At 38.1% G+C, this 22,783-nt stretch overlaps 3 protein-coding genes across 3 annotated transcripts; all 3 read left to right on the plus strand.

Annotated features, from left to right (window-relative positions):
• Positions 1-8,516: 8,516 nt before the first annotated feature.
• Positions 8,517-9,344, plus strand: LOC108143358. Its single transcript, XM_017267680.2, has one exon. It carries the CDS (start codon positions 8,583-8,585, stop codon positions 9,171-9,173), a length of 591 nt encoding a protein of 196 aa, XP_017123169.1. The 5' UTR covers positions 8,517-8,582; the 3' UTR covers positions 9,174-9,344.
• A 2,910-nt stretch (positions 9,345-12,254) lies between these two features.
• Positions 12,255-12,969, plus strand: LOC108143334 (cell death-inducing p53-target protein 1). The gene has a single exon (XM_017267653.2). The coding sequence runs from the start codon at positions 12,495-12,497 to the stop codon at positions 12,873-12,875; it is 381 nt and encodes a 126-aa protein (XP_017123142.1). The 5' UTR covers positions 12,255-12,494; the 3' UTR covers positions 12,876-12,969.
• A 230-nt stretch (positions 12,970-13,199) lies between these two features.
• On the plus strand, positions 13,200-13,994 carry LOC108143344 (lipopolysaccharide-induced tumor necrosis factor-alpha factor homolog). The gene has a single exon (XM_017267664.2). The coding sequence runs from the start codon at positions 13,489-13,491 to the stop codon at positions 13,822-13,824; it is 336 nt and encodes a 111-aa protein (XP_017123153.1). The 5' UTR covers positions 13,200-13,488; the 3' UTR covers positions 13,825-13,994.
• Positions 13,995-22,783: the final 8,789 nt, after the last annotated feature.

The raw sequence follows: 22,783 nt of genomic DNA on the forward strand, positions 1-22,783 counted from the left end.
TGTACACCGAAAAGCAATCTATCTTTGGCCAGGTGATTAGAAATTTTCAGCGCAAAAACGATTCATTTATCTGCTGGCAACTTCATTAAGTATACGCAGCGGGGTACATGCATTTCGAGGTGAGTATTTTAGATAAACTGCACTCGGAAAAATATTTCTTTCAAATATTTACTGCGTTTTTGTCTCGCTGAAAACCATTTCTAGTTTCTATTTACTTTTGATTAAAAAAGGATGAAATGAATAAAATGATAAGAGGAGGCTGAAAAATTAAGCTTCAAGCTTTTGAAAAATAAAGTCGAAGTTAAAGAGAATACTTGATAAATCGCAGAATAAAGGTTTGCTAGAAGTTAAACAAAAGATTTGTTTTAAAAGAACTTTCCATTTAAACAATTTGTTTGTTTAGGCATTAAAATATAAATAAAAAAAAAGACCTTTGTCTTTATTTTTAGGGTTCACATTAAAATTCCTTTTTAGCATTTCACAAGGCAATCGGAATCAATTCTCTAACGATTGGAACACTCAGAAACCAAAATAATATTGTTTCGTGCACCTCAGTGTATCTTTCTATCTTCGGGTGGCAGTAGATGAAAAGTGTTAGCGCCTTTTTGCGCTTTATGAGCACGTTATGGTTTTTATCTTTATGGACATGCCAGCGTGTGACCCTTTTTGCCATTTATGTCTACCATTCCAGGAATGCCTTTTCAACTCAGGCACACACATTTCCTGCTTTGCTGCTGCTTACAGGGTTACTGCTTTGAGGGAGACGTTAATTTAAATGTTTTACGGCCTCGTCGGATGTTGTTTTGTTTGTACTGCTCTGCTCTGCTCTTGCTCTTGCTGTGTTTTGTTTTGTTTTGTTTTGTTTTGTTTTGTTCTCTGTTTGTGTATCAAATTAAACTTCAGCAGTCAGGCAGACAAGTTTAGTGTTATCAGCCCCAAAAAGGACATCCAGGATGCGTGTGCTGGCGGCGTGTATTGAATTTTAAGCACTCGCCAAGGAAAAGTGAAAATTCATTTGGCGCGTCACGTTTCCAGAGTTTTCTTTAAATTGAATTTCAATCATTACACCACTGACAATATTCCCGAATAAATATAAAATATTTAAAATACGCCTATATGCCTAAAAGTATTCAGTCCTTTTGGGAGTAATTTACAAACGAATTTCATCTTCGCAGTTCGAGTACGTGACAACATTAATTAAACTTTCAGCATATGCGTCAGTCGCATGCCCGGAAAACTCTGGGTGGAAAGTCGGAAAATCTGCTGACATAAGCACAGACGTAATCGACTGAGTTTCCGCCTCGAGGCTCATCGCCCGTTTCTGATTTTTATTTTTATTAACTTTGCAATGGCCCCGAAACGCGAAATATCGCCATTTATTGGTACAGTCCTCCACCTCACTCGCCATGCATTTTCACTTTTTTCGTTTAATTGCCCCGCAAAATAAGAGCATTTTGGCTTTTTCATGGCATTTCGAATCTGTTGAAACTGGTGGAGAGCAATTATTTAGAGCGTTTAATGGAAAAAATGCAATACACAATGTATGGATAAAAAAATATTTCGGTTTTTCACATGTCCATTTGTTAAGTGAATTCTGGGTAAGCAAATTTAAAGAGATTTTATTGAAAAAATAATTGATTTAAGCCGAAAAGCTTTGTTTATAAATTAATGTTAGGGCTTACATTACAATATTAGTTTTCAATTTTTTTATAAAATGTACAGATTAAATATCACTATTAAATGGCATTTGTAGACATTCACACTATTATGTTTAATTTAGCTTAAGAAGTTTTCCAAGAGTATCTTGAGTATGAATTCGTCTAATTGACTGATTCTCAAGAAATCGTACAAAGTTTTAAAGAAAATTCATCGCACCGCTAGGCTAAACGATTCGTTATAAAGCAAAAGGATGTTTGTTTTTCATGAAAACATACATAAATGTATTTTTGACGACGGAACAACATTTTTTCCTACAAAATATTCGAGCACTTGGCAGTCATTTAATAAGCAAATTCAAGAGTTTAGGTATTGCTTTAAATTAATAATATCTAAATGGTTGCTAATTTAAGGCATTGTAATAAATAACATTTTGTAAAGCCAATACTTTCCTTAGGGAATGTGAAACACTTTAAAGGGATTTGAAACCGAATTCCTATAAAATTTCATTAACTTTAATGACTTACTGCCACTGGCTTAGCCACTTGTTCAGTGGAGCTGTGGGAGGAAGCATTAAGAGCGTTTAATTAAACGCCTGTTGCAGAAGCTGGCACACCAAAAAGTCGGAGGTAAAAACTTGTTCCCAACTGGATCATAAATTTCAAAGCGAATTGAGTGACGGCAGACTGGAGGCCTCCATCCAAACAAAGAAATTGCCACTTACCAGAAAACACAAATTGCTTTTCTTTTTGTCGGCTGGCAATTGCAAAATCTTGAAGACCGACTGGAGCAGAAATTTATTTCCCTGTCGATGCTGGTCCTTGATGGCCAACTGTTTTGCTTTTGGGCCTGGTCTAAAGCCAGTGCGTTGTAAAGCATTTCAAGGATTTTTTTCCATCTCTTAATTACGGCAATAAATGCCAATGGCAATTTCTTTGGCATTAAATAAGAACATGTTAACGGCCTGGCAAGCCTTCAAAAAAAGTGCCTTCGAATAAAAAAGAATCTAGGGGCGGCAAAACTTCGCACACACATGCCGCCCCCGAGAAAAAACAAAGTCGAAATAAGGGGGAGTTGGGCGGAGAAATGGCAATTGAGTAACAGGCTGCTGGCAAGGACACGTGCTGTTGGGCGTCGAGCCAATTAAAATTAAAGGATCCTCCCACGGCAGTGGATATGTGGGTGTTTTGTTGTGTCAGAAACCAATAAAATAAAATTGCTCAACACCTTATTAACAACAGCTGCCTCAGATCCAAAATTCAAAGAAACGAGCAACAGCTAAATGGGTTAGGCTAAATCGGCCTTTAAGTATTTTCTACTCGATTTTTGCCGTTCTCAAATATTGCACACATATAATAAGATAATAATCTTTACATTATTTGACTAATATTGATTTAATATATAAATAGCAGGTGGGTACAAAAGGTAGGTTTTGTATTGTTCTAATTTATTTTTACTCTATTCTGTTTACTTATTATTCTTTTGTCTGAAATTTATTTTTACTATATTTTGTTTACTTGTTATTCTTTTGTTTGAATTAAGTCATTTATAACGTGTTAAGAGTGTCAAATATTTACTTCGGCCTCAAAATCTTAATCAAGAATACCTGGGCCCTGATTGTTTGCTTAACATGCTGATAATAATTGCATTCTATTGTTCTTAGACTTTTAGCCACTCAGATAACCGGGGTCGGACAAAACTTTATTTGAGGTATTAAATAAAACCCCGTTTTGCATATTCTGCAGAAGTGTTGCACAAATATTCCGAGCATAGTTGCACACTCACATATGCTGCTCGCTCTTATTTCGGCTGGCTGGCACTGAGCTTGTGCAAATGTTTATAATGCATATAAAATGCATTCTAAGCTCGGTTAGGAAACCACTGTGGCAGGCAGCTCAGTCACCTATTCAATGCAAATGGACTTCTTACGGACATTGCATTTTATGCACCACCTGGATATGAAGTGGATAAGTTTTCGTGTGTTCTGGATATGTGTTTTAAACTCTCCTACACTCAACGCCACGCACTGACAACCTTTCACACAATTGCATTTATGTGCACACGTGAATTGCATTAGAAAGTTGCCAGCAAATAAACTAAATCCAACTCAAGTGCAAGGATCCCAGTCTCACGGCTGACAGGAACAGGAAACGATACCGACAGCAGCTCGTAGTTCGGCGTGCAGATGCGACAGGACATTTGCATTTTGCAGGGATGAGCTCGTGATTCCCTAAGTGGATTAGTCACAATATTTAAAGCCAGAAAGACTTGTTTTTCACAAATTCACTTATAAGTCACAATCGAAATAAATGTTGCATAACTACTAAATTCACTTACCTAAATTATAAACAGTAAAAAGCCTTCTTACCTAAAAGCTAAGTTTATGAACGCAAAATATTGTTTTAACTTTAAAACACTTCTTGATTTGTGTTCTCACTGAAATATTAGAGTAATACATTTTTCAAGAAGCTAAGAAAATGTTTTATAATATATTTATATATTTTTAAAAGCTTAAAAATGTTTAAGCAAATTTCAATAAACTAAAACATTAAAACAACAAAATTGTTGGAACAATTTTAATACATTTTAATAGTAACTTACTAAAAGAATGCTTAATATTTTTAATTAAAAGCAATAAGAAATATGATTTTGATATTATTTATTAATTTTTATTTTATTTATTAATTTTTCTGACTGTGCTTAAACGAGTTAAATAAATAAACCTAAGCCAAATCGAGCAATCAACGCAATCTGATTTATTGAACAACTTAAAGGTATGCAGATACATTTCCATCGTCTCTCGTGTAAATTTTCATCTCTAAGCGGAAATACAGCCATTTATTGCCTGGCACTCGGAATGGCGCAGCCCATTCGACTTTAGTTTCTGCGCTTACTTACGTTTACGTTTGGACGTGGTTGACGTGTCAGTTACAAGAAGCAATTGTGCAAATGTGTCGGTTACCATTTTTGGGATGAGATGTGCGATATGCGATAAGCGGCAAATGCTCAAATGGAGCTCAAGCTCCTTGAGGTTGGATATGGAATAAAGATGGGAATAGCTCCATGTGCTTGGCAGTCGGCATTCGGCAGCTGCAAATTGAGATAAAAGTGCGAGACTTTGCTGGCATCAAAAGTGGCCGGAGACAAAGGTCGTGGGAATAGTTCTTTGGGCATGCCAATCAGGCTAAATCGTGCCTGCTGGAGGCTAAAAGAGAGTCCTGCTCATTGACTCACTAGCCGCATATGCTGCAGGTCCTTTTTGACTTTGCTTAAGCACTCAGTATAAAACATGCACTGAAGGATCGTTGAAATCCGCTCTTAAAGCCACCATGACTGTCATTAAATGAAGAGCTAAAAGCATGCAGAGAAAACCCCCTTGAGTGCCCTCAACTCAAAGGTTATGTCGGCAAGTGAGAGTTTAACAGCAGAGTTGAAGAGGAAAAGCAGAGTGCCAATTAATACTCCACTTACCTTTGAGATACCCTGCTTTGCCCAGCTTAAATCCAAAACAGAGATGCTGAGATCAGCCTTTGTAAATCTAAGTAGTTTTGCTTTTAGTACTTTCCCATCAGCAAAAGGACAAATTATTGCTCAGCCGGATGAAGACATTAAATTAAGTCACTTCAAGTGCGTATACTTAATTTTCTGTTATGTTCCACTTTTACGGCCACCACACAAATATGTAGAAAAATACTAAATTCGCCTGGGGCAATGCATGATATTACAATTTGAGCCACAAAGCCAGAGCCACACACACACGCACAACACAAAAGTCAGAGAAAAGCAAAAGGTCTACAGATGCGAACTGTGTACTAAGGCCATACAACATCCGCACTACAACTTCTAGCCACTTCCGCATCCGTAGAGCTCAACTTTGCAATCCACCGAGCATGTGAATGTGAGCACCGTCGGCCGTGCTTTATGCTTTATCTTGCGCCACATTTAACAATAAAAACGTGAATTGTTTGCAATGAAAAGCGCAAAGATGGTAATAAAGCGAACAAACAAGGAAACACACATGCACACTTGTGGGTTTGCAAACGTTTAAATGTTAATGCACAGAAAAAAATCTAAGAATTTTCGTGATCAAGCCAAGAGATTTCAAAATTCATCTACAAGTAGCACTAAATTCTGCGATTTATAATTTTTTAGAACATTCTTATAAGAAATACAAAGTCTTAATTTCTTTAGCTAACATTAATACAAAAGACATGTGTTTAAGTTTAAATATAATTTCAAAATCACCATGATCGCATAATTGTTATTAAAAAGTGTCTATGCAGTACACAATATATAATTATCTTGAAGACCAATGGACTTATAACGAAAAACGATGTTTCTGATTTTCTTTTTATACTTTTTGACCCCCTTATAAATTTTTCTAAACTCTACTGATTTCTGTAACACCCCCAAATTGTTTTATTAAAATACGAATTAGATAAATAAAAACTGTTGCCTTCAACAATAATTTCACATACTCGCATTTGTTAAGATTGTTAACCGCAATTCTAAACAATATTTGTCGAGGTGTAGGCGTGCGTGTTTCTCCTGCTTTTACCTAATTGCTGCACTGAAGCACATTTCAGGTGCTTGGCCAAGCGGAAGCCAGTCAGATACTCACACGAATCGAGGGGAAATGCAGTTTGTGGGCAATGTTTAAGCCAATGACCATTAGCGCGCTTTGATGTCGGCACTTAAATTGAATGGGCAAACTGTTGGCAGCAGCAGAAAACTCTATGATCGAGACAATGAAATACATTTACGGCATTAATTGCCCCAACGACATAGAACTTGAGCAATTCACACAAAGCTAAATTAATTGCGTCACACATCCAAAGGTTCATGCGATTGGAATTTTCTTGAAAATATCAAATGCCCATATGAAAATTAATGATAATACTTTTACAAATAATGTCCAAAATGTCTGAACTTGTTTAACATTTAATTTATCCTGCCCGTCAAAAAAAATATGGTAGTAATATTTTCACAAAATATTTTTGGACAGTTGTTGTTATCTTTGTTATCTTTAGTCATTTAATAATTGTTTAAGAAATAATTTAAGAAAATGATATCTAGTTTTCTAGAATTCTAGCTGTTTGCAATCTACTTGATGTATAAGCCCCAATTGGTTTCCCAATGAAACCTCAATACATTGTATTCTGCCCAACGAGGCCAGAAATTAATTGAGAGTGCCATCATAAACATGCCAAACGAGAAAATTGTAATTAATTCCCAATTCATTAAGGGACTGTGGATCCTGTGCGATTTGTGACAAAACACTTAATCAATGGCGAATTATCGAAGCAGGCGATGCAATTTGATCTGCCCAAATTAGCAGGGACATACATAGGTTCCATGAAACATAAGACAAACGAGAAGTGTAAGCCTGCAAAGAAAATGCGGCTTAGCAGTGAAGAGCAGCCATAAGTAATGTTCAACCATACGTCTGGATCAGTAACAGCATCCGTACTCGTAATTTTCTTCAAACTAATTACGTTGAAAACAGCAAAGATGCCACTTGACACAGTACTTCGCGCTATAACTCTTTCTGCTCCAAGTTTTCCCCCAGCAAGTGCAATTGCAATTGCAATTGCAAGCGTGGCTAAATTAAATGGCTGACAAAGTGAGCAGCATCAGCAACCCGCATCGCATCCCGCGAGGACCAGAGTTTTCTTTTATATTCTGTCACCCATTGCAGTTGGCAAGGACATGGACGTGAGAGTGGAAAGTGGAAAGTGGAAAGTAGAAAGTGCCAAATGGCAACTGAGAAAAGTTGCAAACGGGCGGTGAAAGTTTGTCATAAATCAGAATATTTTAAAAGTGTTTGCCCTGGCAGAACAAGGGGACGGAAAAAATGTGAACTGTGGCAGTCATAAGCCAAGACTATTGCTGGCAACTTGTAGCCATGTCGAACAGAAACTATGATGGCAAAAAAAAAGGCGAAAAAACGAACTTCAAAGACCCTTGCTAAGGAAAAAAAATCGGAAATAAGAAAATCATATTTAATTCGGAGATTGATAAAGTTTACATGATTTATTGCCAGCCAGTGAATTGCTTGACAATTGTTATCCAACGGGAAATAGTTTACTAAAAAGATGGCACACATTCTTTGTTAAGAAAAATAAGTTCACAAATATAATTATATTCAAAAAGTAAATTATAAATGTCAGTTTTAATATATTCATAGATTTTACCATTTGTATTGCCAAATAAGGTATTTTCTTGAAGAATGCAGCAAAAATACTTTTAATTTTCAGCTTTTGGCCAGAGTATAATCATACCAACTTTTATACGAAGAATTTTAAAAAGAAAACTTCTGACCTAGAGTTTTTCAGCAACAAATTTTAACAAATGAAAAACTTAAAAATGGGCAGGTTAAAAAAAAGTGCGTTGGAGAATATTTTGTTCGGAAACCAGTTTCATTTGTTTGAACAAAAGTAAGTAAGGATTCTTACAGAAAAGAATTTATAAAATATTTAAAAACCGAAACCACAGATTTTCTTTATGCTTTAGACTTGTTGGGTGACACAGCTAACCTGACCGACTTTCTTAAAACCCTTTGCCGACATCATTATGCTCATCAGCACTTCGCCTTGCACTCAACTGAGTGCACCTAATGCAACCATTTTAGCCCATCAGCCGTGCTAAATGACTTTCTACTCCGCCATTCCAGCTGCAAATGCCAATTTAACTTCAAATGCAGACTCCGACATCAAGTTGCAATGACATCGGATGTCCAGTGATTTGCATTTGGCGATGGTGATAGCCATGGCGACGATCCAATCGACTTGTTCGGATAGTTTTTCGATACCGCAGCAGGCGACAAAAACCACAACAGCTGACAGCCAAAGGCCAACAAATAGACAGGCAAAACTTTGATTGACATTTCAATTAAATTATAGACAAACTGGGTGTCGCTGGCGGCGATGTTTCGGGTGCAGAAAGTTTTGCTGGACGAATTCGAGGAGATCTACGAGCCGGTTCTGGTGGAGAATCCCTTCACCCTGGTGGATATCCGCGGAGTGGGACTGCGCCAATATCATATAGGCCTCACCTGCAATTGCCTGCTCTTCGGCTGCGACAACTTTTCCAAGTACGGGGATGAGCTGAGTTTCGTGGACCGCGGATTGGACCCGGAAATCGAGAGTTTCGAGCTGGTCAGCATTCTGCCGCTGCAGTTAGTCCGGTTTCACTTTTTCCGAAAGTCCAACCGGTATCTCATGATGCTGAACACTGTCGCGCCGCTGGGAAAACCCGAGACGATGCTGGAGCACCCGATGATCTTTGAGTTTGGCGGGCACATCTACAAGCAGCACTTCTGGCACACCTGGCGGGAGCGGGTGGCCACCATACGGGTGATGCAGCCCCTCTATAGCCAGATAACTGGCTCCTCGCCCTTCTCCAGCAGCGATGTTCAGCTGGACGAGGAACCCACCGTCCAGGTGCAGGTGCATCCTGTCCCAAGGACCCCCTCCGTCTACAATGCCTGCCATGCGGCAGTCGGGGATTTTGGCTAGCCAGCGTAAGAGGCTTTTGCCCCGTTTCCATTTTCGGCCAAAGGATTGGGCCCTACGTTTCTATTAACAGATTTAACCCGTTTCCATTTGGTTGCTGGACCTAAACTTTCAATTTGGCCAGCAGCCTGTTTATTTATTTATATTAAAAGCAAATCACTCTTCCCACCTAAAGTCAAGCTGTTTATAGTTAGCTTGCTAAAAAGCATCATGCTTAAAAAGTAGGTTACAATGCTTAGACGAACTGAAATATGAAACTTTTACATTTTTTTAAGACCATCTAGTTTGTAGTCATTTTAAGCAGGAATTTGAATAAAATTAAATAAAACAAATGATTTGGTGCAAGATTTAAAATTATTTTCATTATTATTATTTTTAACCTTTAACAATTTCGTATAAAAATGAATTAGTTTTAAGTTAGTAGAATAAGATTTGCGGCAATCTTTCCAAGGTAAGTTTCCAAGGTGTACCATTTTTTCTTTAAAAAGCATTAATGACTTTCCTTCATCTTAAGGATATCATCGAACTCTTTAGCCCTCAAAGGTATTTCCAGCTTCGATTCTGCCCTTAATGCCGCTCTGATTTTCGTTATTGTTCGACTCCATTTTGGTTGGTTAATGCAATCAGCAGAACGGCCAGAAATTCGACCACAGCAGGCGACCGAGCCTTCTGGTTTGGTTGTTTATTTGGGAATGGACTGAATTCGGGTTGTAAGCGCGATGGTGGGGAGATGACGACGAAAAAATGTTGTATTGATGTGCCCCGGGCCTGGGGGCTATTTGTTGCGGCCCCGCCTTCAGGGCGAGTTAACCAACAAAGTTTTCAATTTGCCGACAAACTTAAGCCGCAACCACAGCATTTGCCGGGTGCGGTGGCAAGGAAAATGTGGGAGAACATGGGCGGCCAGGACCTGGACATGTCTGTCTCTGGGTGAGCGTGCAGCTGACACCAAAAATCAATTGCAATGAAATGCCGGGCAACTTAGAACAACTTAGAACAAGCGAACGAAAAGCAAAATATAAAACCTAACAACAAGTCGTCATTGGCCGTATTTGGTTTAGGGCATTTAATGGTCAAAGTTTTTCAACTTGTCTGTAATTTATTTGATTTGCTTTAGCTGTGGCTTTGGCTTCGGCTGTGGGGTTGATTCGTCGACTACTCTCTGCTTTTGATAAATTACAATTTATTTAATGAAATGTGCAGAGTACCGAGCGTCGCATTAATCATACGCCATGTGGTGCGGCACTGCAAATACTGGAATGAAATTACAAATTACTTTAAAATTTCACCACATTTTCGCTGCTTTAAAATCCTTTTCTGCCTAAGCTTTGCCACAAAATCCGTTCGCATGGCGACGCCAATGCGAAAAGTTAATTAAAAGCCATGAAACACGGTCGGGAGTCAATAAAAGCCATTGCAGCACCCCATACAAACTCATGGGCGTTAAGCATCTTCGTTGAGTTCTACTTTTTTTATTAATTTTTAATACACCTGCTGACGCCGTCAATTAAGCGTGGACCTGTTTCATTTCGTTTAATTAGCCATAAAGTCGCTTAAAATGGGGCAACAGAGCTGCTTGTCGCTGTTTTGCTTCTTTCGGGCAATGTGGTAGGCATTCAAAATTAAAATAGCTGCCGAGAATATGCCGACAGACTTTAGGGATTCCGACGCCTGCATTCCAGGCATTTCGGTTATGTTACTTATTTGTCGGTATAAGTATATACATATTGGCTTGCGGAGTTCAAAGAACCTAGGCAGCCACATCAAAGCCTCGTCGTGAGTAATTGCTTTTGAAAAATTTGAATTTTGAAAACCGAACAGCAGTCAGCGTCTGCAACTGGCCGTAGGAAAAATTTAATTTTAAGCACCCGCCTGCGAAATTCATTGACAGCCCCGCCTTGCCTAGGACCACATTGCGTATACGCAATACTGGCAATTGAATGTCTGCCTGCGTGTGTGTTGGCCATATTTCATTAGCACACCAGTTAGACATTTTGTCGGTGCTTTAAGCGCAGCGTTTATGGCGACATTAAAGCTCGACCCACATGCAGCTTAAGCTGACAGTGATGGATGAGCTTAATATTTATTGAATTCCGACGGAATTGCCAGTGTGTGCCCCTGCATACATGCAAATTCGTGGGCTCAACAGCTAAATGCCAATGGGAATATCTTTGCATAAATCGAATTGATCGCTCGGGGACATTTGAAAGAACCATTGAGATTCACTAAGTTGCCTTTGATTGGAATGATATCGGGTGATTAAATTAAATCTCGTATTTAAAATGTAATTAAATTAAAACAGATGCTTGATTTTAAATTTGACAGGCATAGCTTTGTATGTAATTGGAGTGATGGTTGGGGCATTTATAATGAATAAAAATAATTTGATATGGCTATATTAATTTACATGTTTTTAGACAGCGGTCGTTTGATTTTTCACGGCTACAGTTTTTAAACATTTGTAGCTACATATTGGCTTCATGACGTCCAAAAATGTATATTGTTATATGTATTACTCGTTTTACGCTTAGTTTTAAACTTAGCATATTGAATGTCCTTTGCAAATGAGGGGTTGCACAGCGAAAAAGTTGCTATAGGCTTATATGTAATACTAGAAAACTTTGCATATATTTAAAGCAAAGCAGCAAGTAATATATTGTTACACAAATAAATTATTTTAGTTCTAATTCATTAAAATAGCAATAAATTTAAAAAGAAATAATTCTCATCCCGCTACCAAAGGTCAAAGCCTATAAACAAAGTGTAAAGTACACATAATTCAGATAGTTTAAATAATAAACGTATTTATAGGAATTTTAATACTCGTGCTTTTAATTGTAATATTAATCATGTTAAGCGTTGGCTATGATATTTATACACCACGTTTTTTTTGTTATTGTAATACTTACGTAATCAGCAATTTTGTGTAAAACCCGAGATCAGCTATTAATGCTATTAATGCTTATCAAGAATATGTTATATATGTACATATACTGTTTCCTCGAACCCATATACTCTTGTTCTCGAGAATCGCTTATCAAAATTCGTCGGGCTCAGCAAAGCAAATCAAGAAAATCATTTTACTTCGGGCTCTCGCATTTAATGGTTGAATTCTTCCACTCTGTATTTAAGTGTGAAACTTATTTTGCATTAATTCTGAAGTGCAAAACGAGAAAAATCGTACATTGTATAATTAATGTGTTGCGTTGGTCGTGAAGCAAATATATAGTAATAAAAAAAGTATAAAATGATCAAAAATCTGTGGCAAAACAAATAAATAATAAAGGCGTCACTTTCGGCTTAAACATCTAAGATAAGGTCAAAATGAGTTCGCCGATAAGTGTGCCTGTACACTATCCCCTTATAAAGTCCCTGACTCCCCCGCCATCGTATCAGGAGGCCATGGGCTGGTTGCCAAGCAGATCGGCAGAGGAAACTACCACGATGTGGACCACCAACACACGGGACCACCATACCACCGACGGAAACTCATCTACGCAGATGATCTGTCCGTTGTGCCATGAGGTTATTGAGACGACAACGGTCATTCGTCGTGGAATGACTGCCTACGTGGCCTCGTTGGTGGTCACCTTTGTCACCTGCGGCTTAGGAACCTGCCTGGTCCCTTACATCATCAATGACTTCAACGAGATTCATCACTCGTGCCCCAACTGCAAGAGCTTCCTGGGAACCGTACTTCTTTAAGATAAGATTTCTCAATTCGGTTTTATTGAATTATTTACTGTAGTTCTAGTCATTTGATTTTGGATGAATCTTAATAAATTATATAAATTATCTAGATTAACTTCTTTACTTTTACTTACATTTTTGGGTCGAAATAGCTAGCTCCTTTCCCTCGATGTCATTAAAAAGTATACATAATAAAAATAAAAATATTTGCGTTACTGATATCGCTTTGAGAGATTCAACATCAGCTTACATCAATTTAAAGTACTTATTACTTTTCCACGAATGCATATACTGTTCCAACAATAATTCAACAGAAATTTCTGTGTCGTTTTTCTGAAACTCGAAAAAACTCAGCAAAGCACACCCACACAATTAGTTTGTTTCAATCTGTGGAATACGAAGGTTTGCGAGTCCCAGTGAACATAATAAACTTTGAGATTTATGTTTATAACCAAAAATTTTGTACTTTTCGTAATATTACTTACAAATTTAAATTCTTGTTTTTTGTAATTCCAATATGTAAATTTCGGAAAGATTTGTGATGAGAGTTAAACAACAGCAAGAGCCATCTGCATACAAAATCTAATAAAAAAGCGCCTTCCCCTACAACTTTTGAGATAAGGGCATAATGGATAAAGGGCCCCCACCCTCGTATCAGGAGGCAATAGGCTGGGGACCGAATATATCGGCGAATGAAAGTACCAGAGCAGTGACCACTGAGGAGACGCTGGGCCGCACTTCGACGCACATGCTCTGTCCATCGTGCCATGCCGAGATCTTGACGACCATCATCACCCGGGCCGGAGTGTTTACCTACGTGGCCTCGTTCTTCATTTGCCTGTTCACCTTCGGACTGGGCTGCTGCCTGTACCCTTTCTGCATCGATGACTGCAAGGTGGTACACCACTACTGCCCCAACTGCATGGAGTCTCTGGGTCAGTCGGCAGATTTGGATCTGGACTAGTCAATGAGTTCACCATAACCGACATTCGTCGTCTATTATTTTTGTCGTAGTGATTATAATATATATGAAGCCACAAATAAGTTTCGATTTTTAGCCTGATTTCTGTTACATTGTCACTTGGAAATGCCATTAAATAAAATATGTCTACATATTAAAGAAAAGTTGCTGATTTTAAACCTATAACTATATAGTTTTTAGATGTTTTCGAATTCTGAAATACGAGTGCCTTGACAATAAGATCCCCGTTTCTCTGCAACCAAAAATCAAAATAAATAAATTGGGCACCAATTGCCAAGTTTATATAATTCTTATCAGCTCATGTACATAAAAATACAGTAATTCCGAAATTCGGTGCGAACAAAAAATTATAACGCTTCACTCAAAGAAAATATTTGTAGCTTAAAAAAATATTGTTATTGTTGTGATCTTACTTTACATAGAATAAAATGCTTTATTGCTACAAAAAAAAAAAACAATTAAAGAAAACAATTTTTTTTCTAGTATTTCAAACACTTTTAAAAATAATTTTCAAGGGGAAGCTGAAAGAATTTTTTTGAAAAGACAGCTCAAAAATGCTTGCATTTCATCATAAAGCGGCCTATCATTTATATTTTAAATTGATCAATTTATTTAAAACATTTGCAAGTCAAAGGTTACGTCAACGCTAGTTTTTGGGGGAAAAACATTTTTTTCTAAGTGCAGAGGCCATGAGTCATGTGCTTAAAAATTACTTATCAAAAATCGTCAAGAGGTCCGAAAAGCGTGTTCAGAAAATTAATTTGATTCTAGCTCGCGCATTAAAAGGTTGATTTATTCGCATTTTCGACGCAACACATTTGCTTAATTTGGCTGAATTAATGTATAGAAGTGTGGTAGCTAGTATTACGTTTGCTCAACGGTGAAAATTAAACTGATCAAAACATTTTTCCGTGAAGCCTAAGACTAAAAATAACAAGAAGAAAAAAAATAACCGGCTTTGGCAGAAATAATAAAAACGTCCATGAGCGATCCTCCGCAGTCTCCCAATGTGCCGCTTGAAGCACCGCCGCCCTCGTACGAAGAGGCAACGGACTCATTTAGAGTAACAGTGCCAATGGAGGTGAACTCGGCCCACAGCTCAACGCATCTAATCGATTCTTCGACAGAGGACAATGATTGTAAAATGATAATGGCGGCGGTTGCTTTTAGCATCTTCCTCTTAAAAATCGGATGGTTGCTGTTCATTCGATAACTACCTTAATTCTATGCAAACATGATAAGCTATTGTTACCCTTAAAATAAATTACTACCCAGCGAAAGTGCTTGCAATAAAAATAAAAAATGATCGTAAAAAAAAGTTTATATTGTGCTCTTCCTAAAACCAATTTTTGTATCCGCTCAACACAGAGTAGTTGCAATAAACAACACTGTGTAACACCAAATATTTATATTAAAAAGTTTACATTCCGAATAGATTTCGAATTGCTGAATCCGACTTGCAAGGAAAAACACTTTGTATCCGCAAATATTTATAGTTGGACCACTTTAAACCTTACCAATAGGGGAAAGCCATCTTCGTTAAAAAACTACTTGGCCTAGTAAAACTATTTGGCTTTTATATTTTTTTTCGAAACGATTTAAAAAATACTTCTCAACGGAGGTTTTCTGCTAGTAACTCAGTTAAAAAAATCTTAAAATTTTTTTTTTAAATCTATAAGATATTTATTAGTTTTTACTTGGGACATAAATAAAGATCTAATTTTATACCAATGAATTCAATTAAAATTAATAGCAATACAAGAGAAGACGGCTTCGAAACACTCAAGTTTTACTCCATCCACGCATATGGGCTAATTGAATTTGATTTTTACAGGCGTTGGGTTGAAGTTTTAAACGAATCGAGACGTGCCGGGCATGCCAAAGGTTTCTCAGCTAGTGACCGCAAAAAAGGAGATCCAGTGGCTGAAATGCTTTACCTTTAGACCCAGACTGGCAGGGGGATTCCGCTTTGTTTGTTTACCGGGCGGGGGCATTTATGCGGTTGCAGCCGCTGAGTGTGTGGGAACAAACATAAAGTGTGCGGCAGGAACTTATTAAGCAAACAGTTTGTGGCATGCCTGAGAAATCGCTGCATCCTCTGGCCCGGATAGTGGTATTTGCTTTTGTGTCGAGTGCTAAAGCGACTGTCACGACGTAAGTAAAAGCTGTTAATGCTTATGATATAGATGATAGTGAGTCCTTCTTGTTTCCTCATACACACACACAGGTGCCCTTCCAGTAGCGTAAAATTTATTGCATACTTTGCAGGGCGTGCATTAGCGTGGCAACTCGTCACGTCACAAATCTCACACGAACAAAGAGCGCGGCTAGAAAATGGGGTTACTTTTGGGGGGAAAACTGAAAAGAAAGCAGAGACAACGCCGAAAGCCAAGAGAATCCAGACGAAAACGTGACTTGGCACTGGCATCAGTGCCCCCGATGACGTTGATGATGATGATGCTACTCCTCATGATGGCCACACATCAAGGCAAAAAGTTGTCATTAAAAGTTAGTTTTGCTAAGACAATGCCAAAAAGAACTAAACGCAGCTATCATCAAAACACAGACCTTTGTGGTTGACCAAAGGATTGAATATTGAGATCCGGCTAAACTAAATAACAGTTTCAATTCACATTGAAACCCAACAAAAGTTTTTTTTTTTTGTAAAAACTTTTAAAGCGTCTCTCTAATATAACATTATTATATAAAATGTTTTGAATAAAGGTGTATATTTATGCTTTAAGCTCCTCATTTCGGCTGCTGCCACTCCCCGTAATTTTGATGCTGCACCCAATAGCCAAGCTGTTTGAGCTCTAAAGACTAATTCACCTTGATCAAATGTGTATTAATTAACTACTGTTTGCCGAGGACCTGCCAGGGATGGCAGTCTGAGGTATTAACTTTGGTATCCAAGCATTGCAACCTCGGCTAATTGCACGAAACAATTAACCCGATTGCTGGCCCAAAGCAACCATTTCGAGCTTAAACAAAACCCCCTGGCTGCAATGCAATGTGTTTGGGCATTCAAAAGCATATTTGGTTCAGGAGAACGAGTGGACCGAAAATTGGCCAAACCGAAAATGCGATAGCATACAGAACTCTGTGCAAATGGGTGGCCACACCTGACCAAAAGGACCCAAACTCACTTCCCCAGACCTGTGGTAATATAAACAAGCAGAGTGCAAATGGTCGGCAGTTAAGAGGCTATTAAAATGCAAAACTATAGACGCAACCCCAGCTGGATGCAAATCTTTGCTCGCTTTCCGGCCCACTGACTCACTAAGGCGATCATACAGGGCCAACCCGGAAAACGGCAAACAAATAGACGAGGGTCCTCGTCGATTTCCAGAATTGCATTTCCCACTTCACATATCACTGGATGTGTTTTCAGTTTTCAGTTTGCAGTTTGCAGTTGCCATTGCCTGTAAACGCCTACCAATTGGCATTTCGGTTCAAATCTAATCCTTGATGGCAAACATCTGGCGTTCGTCTGAGCAGTTGACCCCCGGATGCGAAATCGTAAATGTTAATGGCTGCTCGGATTTAATGTCCTAGGTTTCTCCATGACTTTCGGTTATCCAAAGGGTTTGTGCTGAATTGAAACACCTTACACTGAGAAAACCACTCAGTTCTTCAACAAAATCAAATTTATAAAGAAAAAATTATAATAAAATAATAAATAGTAAAATAATAATAAATTATTATAAAAATAAGCATACTTCGGTTAACTTAGTTTAAGAAAAACTGCAATTAAAAACCAGTTTCTATTGTTTCTATTTATCGAGTTATGTATGCTAAAACCAATGATGTTATACCTTTTTTACTTTTGATTATATATGATAATTGATATAGTCATCTGATCTCAACGGTTCCGACAAATACATCACTATCTTTTTACTGTTCTATTTGTCTTGCATGTCCTTTAAATAATAAAATATTATTTTCTTACAAAGTTAACTAGCCAATTTATACAAAAAACCCATTGAATTTGTTATAATCAACAACAAAGAAGAATATGAAATGAAACATACATGTATGAGTAAACATTATTTTCTAAGCTGTATTAAATTTTAAAGAAAACTGTAACATCGATTATATTAATTATTATAATAACTATTAGCTACATTGCACATTAACTTAAATATTATATTATTGCTTGGAATAGCTAATAACATGCTTTTATTCTCAAATAAAGAATGGGTAATATAATAAAATAGGAGCACTAACTAACTCTTTCTGTTTAAAAAACTTCTCTGCTGACTTTTAAGAAGTTTTGATCTTGATAGAAGGCAAAATCTTGATAAGAAGTATCTCCATTTTCACTGTGCAGACAGAGGAAACGTTCGTTAATGCTCGTCTGGGAATTGGGACTTGGGGACTTTGGACCTGGACCTGGTCCTGGTCCTGGGAATTTGAATGTGGAGCATCCGATAGCACCGCCTCCCAACCACATTAAGCCTTTGTTTGGCTTTCAGACAGCTGCAGCAGGCAACTGCCTTAAAGCCACTCTTTCCCATGAGGGAGATAATCAAACTTGAATTAGGATTTATGCCCCAACGATTGCAGTTTATTTGTCTTTCTTGGGAGCACACAGCTGCCTGAGATTTGGCCGAGATTTACAAGACATCCACTTGGATGTACCATATACACTCGAACATATTCGTCATAATTCATGGCAGTCCGGCGGCGGTTGACACGATTGTTACCATCACGTACAGCGCGGCTAGATAAATCTCTTGGCCCAGTCCTGGTGGCTTTCAGCACTCAACGCCATTGTCGCCACCTTTTGGCCAAAGCCCAGCCGCCCCCCTTTATAGCCCCTCGTCTTTTGGGCCAGCACGTGCACGCTGTTAACCTCAAAAATGCGCTGCTAAAACATTTTTTAACGCTCTCTAGCTCTCCGACACCTCGAAACCGGGTCCCTTCCTTCCCGTGGCAATGGACCAGACCAGACGGTCAGCTAGGTTGAATCCACAAAACATGACCGCAAGGACGCAGCCAGGCCACAACATCTAATCGAGCTGATGGCCAAGGACCAAGGGCTAAACTCGACCAAAAGCGTGGACAATCCTTTTCGCGGCAGGCATACGAGAGTCCCGTACGTGAGTCGGATGACAAAGTGGTCGAAGCATATGCTCTCATACAGGGTGACTACTTTCATGTTAACGAATTACTTTAATTCGCAATTAAATAATAGGGTTCAAGCTGGCGATTTAGAAATATGCGTTAAGTAATACTAATATTTTTTTTTTTATTTTTCCATAAAGTTAAGTGAAAGTAACGTTTTAAGTACTATAGCCCACATATTTAAACAAAATTTAACAATTTTAAAAACCTTTTCTTGCATAAATTGCACTGCTTTAAAAGTATGAAAACTACATCGTTTTTACTTAAATTAAATTAATTTGCACTAAACTTAATACTAGGTAGTATTTTAATAAACAAAGTCGCTATTATTTCAATGTAATGAATAAGAACATATTAATTTAAGGAAAATATTAAGCTTTCGCTGATTAGATATGGTGGCTTTAAAAATCTTTAATGCTTAAAAAGTTAGACCGGATAAGCTGATTAAGTTAACTTATCATCAAGGTACTCGAAGTTCCCTGACCCAAATATAACTTGGACACCCTGTCGCCGTTTCACTCCCGGGATGTACGTGTGCGGTTTTTGGTGACGAAAGGCGCGCGCTCGCTGGTTAAACCCCAAACACACTTGCCTTCAAATTAATGACCAACAATGGCAAATGACCGTGGGTCGGCAGACGGAACGCGACGCGTGCCAAAGTCACGTACCGACCGACATATAAACAGGGTGTTACGGGGGTCCTCCAGAGTTTGCCATATTGGACTTGGACTTGGACATGGACGATGGACAGCCCGTGGGCATGCTGCAAATTTTTAGCGTTGGCATGCAAAGTGCAAAAAATTCAGAACGCTTTAAGGACCTTTAAGCAGAAGGGCGCAAATCGGGGCACCCAAAACGACACACAAAGCGCCAGTTTATCTCGAAAACATTTATTTACTTGGCCAACCCCGACCCCGCCTCCCGCCTCTCTTGGCCCGGTTTTTTTTTTGTCCTGCCCTGTAGGTTAAAATATTTGCGCTGGTTAGGAAAGCAACGCCCGCATGGCTACTTTAGAGGCCACAAGCCGATGGGATTGCGAGGGGAGGGGGAGGGGTGGGGAGTGGGGCAAAACGCTTTTCCCAGAGCCAGGGCAAAATAGTTGGCAACTGAGATAAGAGTCAACAGCAAAAAAAATAATAATATTCCTGCTGACTGAAGTTGGCAAACTTAAGCTCGCCTTACAACTGTGCTGGGGCCAAAACTATTTCATTGCCCCAATGTGTCTGCGCTTCTGAAAGGAAGTGTGCATACAACTGATAATTAGAATATTTGCCAAAGATTCGTATTCCATTATAATTACTACTGCACGTCCATTCAAAATTTCAGAAAATGCTCATAGTTTTCGCTTTTACTTTATCCGTTTGGTGCTTTTTGTGGAAAATGCATTGGCCTGCTGCCAATTGATGCTTTTCACTTGTAAAACATTTATGGAATTTAACTCGCCAATTATGCCGACTGCAAATTAAAGCCCTGCAATGCATTATAGTAAGCGCAAATAATTGATGTCAATTTGCCTGCAGATATTTTCGAACATAGGGCTTTGTATCAACTTAACAAATTTACAGGCATTAAAATTAAATTTTTACGAAAACACATTCAGCAAAAGACTTTTTCGTTCATTTAATGAAACTGTAATTAATTGGCCAAGAGTATCTATATAGGTTTCTTTTTGGTTTTTGATTCTGAAGTGAATCTTATGTTTTCAGCTGGTCGGCATTTAAAGTGGAAACTTTAAGCCTTCATTGTTCAGCTCGACGATGAGGAATTGCAATAACTGCTGTATCCCTCCTGTGTTCGCATTTTTCGACCATTCTTTTTCCGGAATTGGCATGAAGGCCATTAATTTATACATTAATGGAAACCGCAAAATTCACTTAAACACGCTCGTTAAGTGTGTGAAGCCGATCGAATTGCCACAGCGAAATCTTGCAATGCAAGTACAATTTATCTGGGGAATGTGCACTCCTCTTGACCAATCGACGACCGCAGATAAGCTGCTTCTGGGTGGGATTGGGTTTCGCAGATGGAAAATTTCATCGATTCTCGCCGGCCAAGATGGCCGGGGTCCACGTAATGAGATTTGCTAGCCGATATTCCACATTTATTTATGGCCATTGGCCCGTGCGGTTTCACTTACCCAATTCGCCGGAGGGAGACCAACGGAGCACCGATAGCACGGACCATAAATCTGAAGTGTTATGAGAGCATTGAGTGGGAAAAGTTTTATCAACGAAACACATTATTTTAGCACATTTCAGGGCAGCTCAAATTCCCAATAGCAGAGAACAAAGAGCAAAACTAAGTAATAGAAATCGGACAGAAGAAGGGTCCGAGCCTTATAGAAAAAAAAAGGGCAATGTCCATAAAGAACAATAAAATAAAATATCATTTTATCAATGCTGCCATACTAAGCAAGCCAGTTTGAAAATATGCAACATTATAACTTTTTTTGACTAATTAAAACTACTATAGCTATAGCTAAAGTGAATCTTCAGAGCTTGCATGAGAATTATTGCAAATTCTCGATTTGTAGCCAAAACATTGAATGGTAAAAGACCCAGCATATTGCACTTAGCAATCGAATCGTTGGTGGAAATCAATCGACTCAAATCGCATTTGTTGCAAAGCTGAAGAGAATGAACGGCATTCGTTACCATAATAAAATTTCAGAACAAATCAAGCCAACAATTGTTAGCAATTCCCCTTCGATTGCACTGTTGCCTTGACAATGACAAATTTGCAGTCCATTGTTTGGGCCAGTTATAAAGGGACTACAGAAAATTTAGCATAATTTATTAACCTTCGATGCTAGGGCACTTTAAAATGAATTAGCTCTAAATGTATATATGTTTAGTAAAAAATGTTTATTCGTATAATTATTATTTAGAAAAATGGCTTTAAGTCAGCAGAAGCAAAATTTGCTAATATATATTTAAAAGTTAACTTTAATAAAGCTTTAATTATAATTCAATTGTAATAAATAATTTCTTTTTTGTTTATTTTGCTAAAGGTCAAACTCTATAGTATCAAATACAAAAAATCATTAAGCTAAATGAGCATATTAATCACGTGAAAGATTATTTCTTTAACTAGATAATTTATGTGAATTATTTGGGCATTTACGTTGCCAAATACTCAAATTTGGTTAACCACAGTAGGCATTTGCAGTAATTAGTTTCCAACCATTTTCTGTGAATTTTTTTAATTGACTTTTGCGGATCAATAATTAATTGCAATGATTATATAATTGGATTGTAATTAATTCATTTCTTTGGTTAGTTTTAAAGCGATTGCGGCGGTTATATGTAATATATATGTTCACCGCTGATTCTTATTTATTTTCGCGGATAAAAGCTGGCATCCCTCGTCATTAGTGTCGAATGTACACATGTCGATGCAGAAAAAAAAAGCCAACAATTTGAATACTTTTCGACCTTTTGACTGGTGTTGATGGATCATTTGCACACATTACACATAAACCGACGCTGTTTGGAAACCAAATCACGATTCCCGCCAACGACAGCGTTAATTAATTATTTTATTTCAACATGCAAATAGCTTAAGCGTAATATTTTTTTGCCTTGTTTTTGCTGGTTTAATCTACTGCATACGCCCAGAAAAAAAGGGACTGACAGCGTAATGAATTCAATGACACGTAGTGCTCGCGTTCCTCGATTTTCGCAGGCGAAAGCAAGAGGGAAAATTGTTTGCTCACGTAAGTATGCAACGATTTATTTCGCCCCTGTTCGCTGACAGTCAGAATCAGAAGGACGACGACAGGCGACTCACGAGCAGATAGGCTAACGTCTTTCCA

This window comes from Drosophila elegans, unplaced genomic scaffold, assembly GCF_018152505.1.
Source record: "Drosophila elegans isolate 14027-0461.03 unplaced genomic scaffold, ASM1815250v1 contig_183, whole genome shotgun sequence".
Lineage (NCBI taxonomy): Eukaryota > Metazoa > Arthropoda > Insecta > Diptera > Drosophilidae > Drosophila > Drosophila elegans.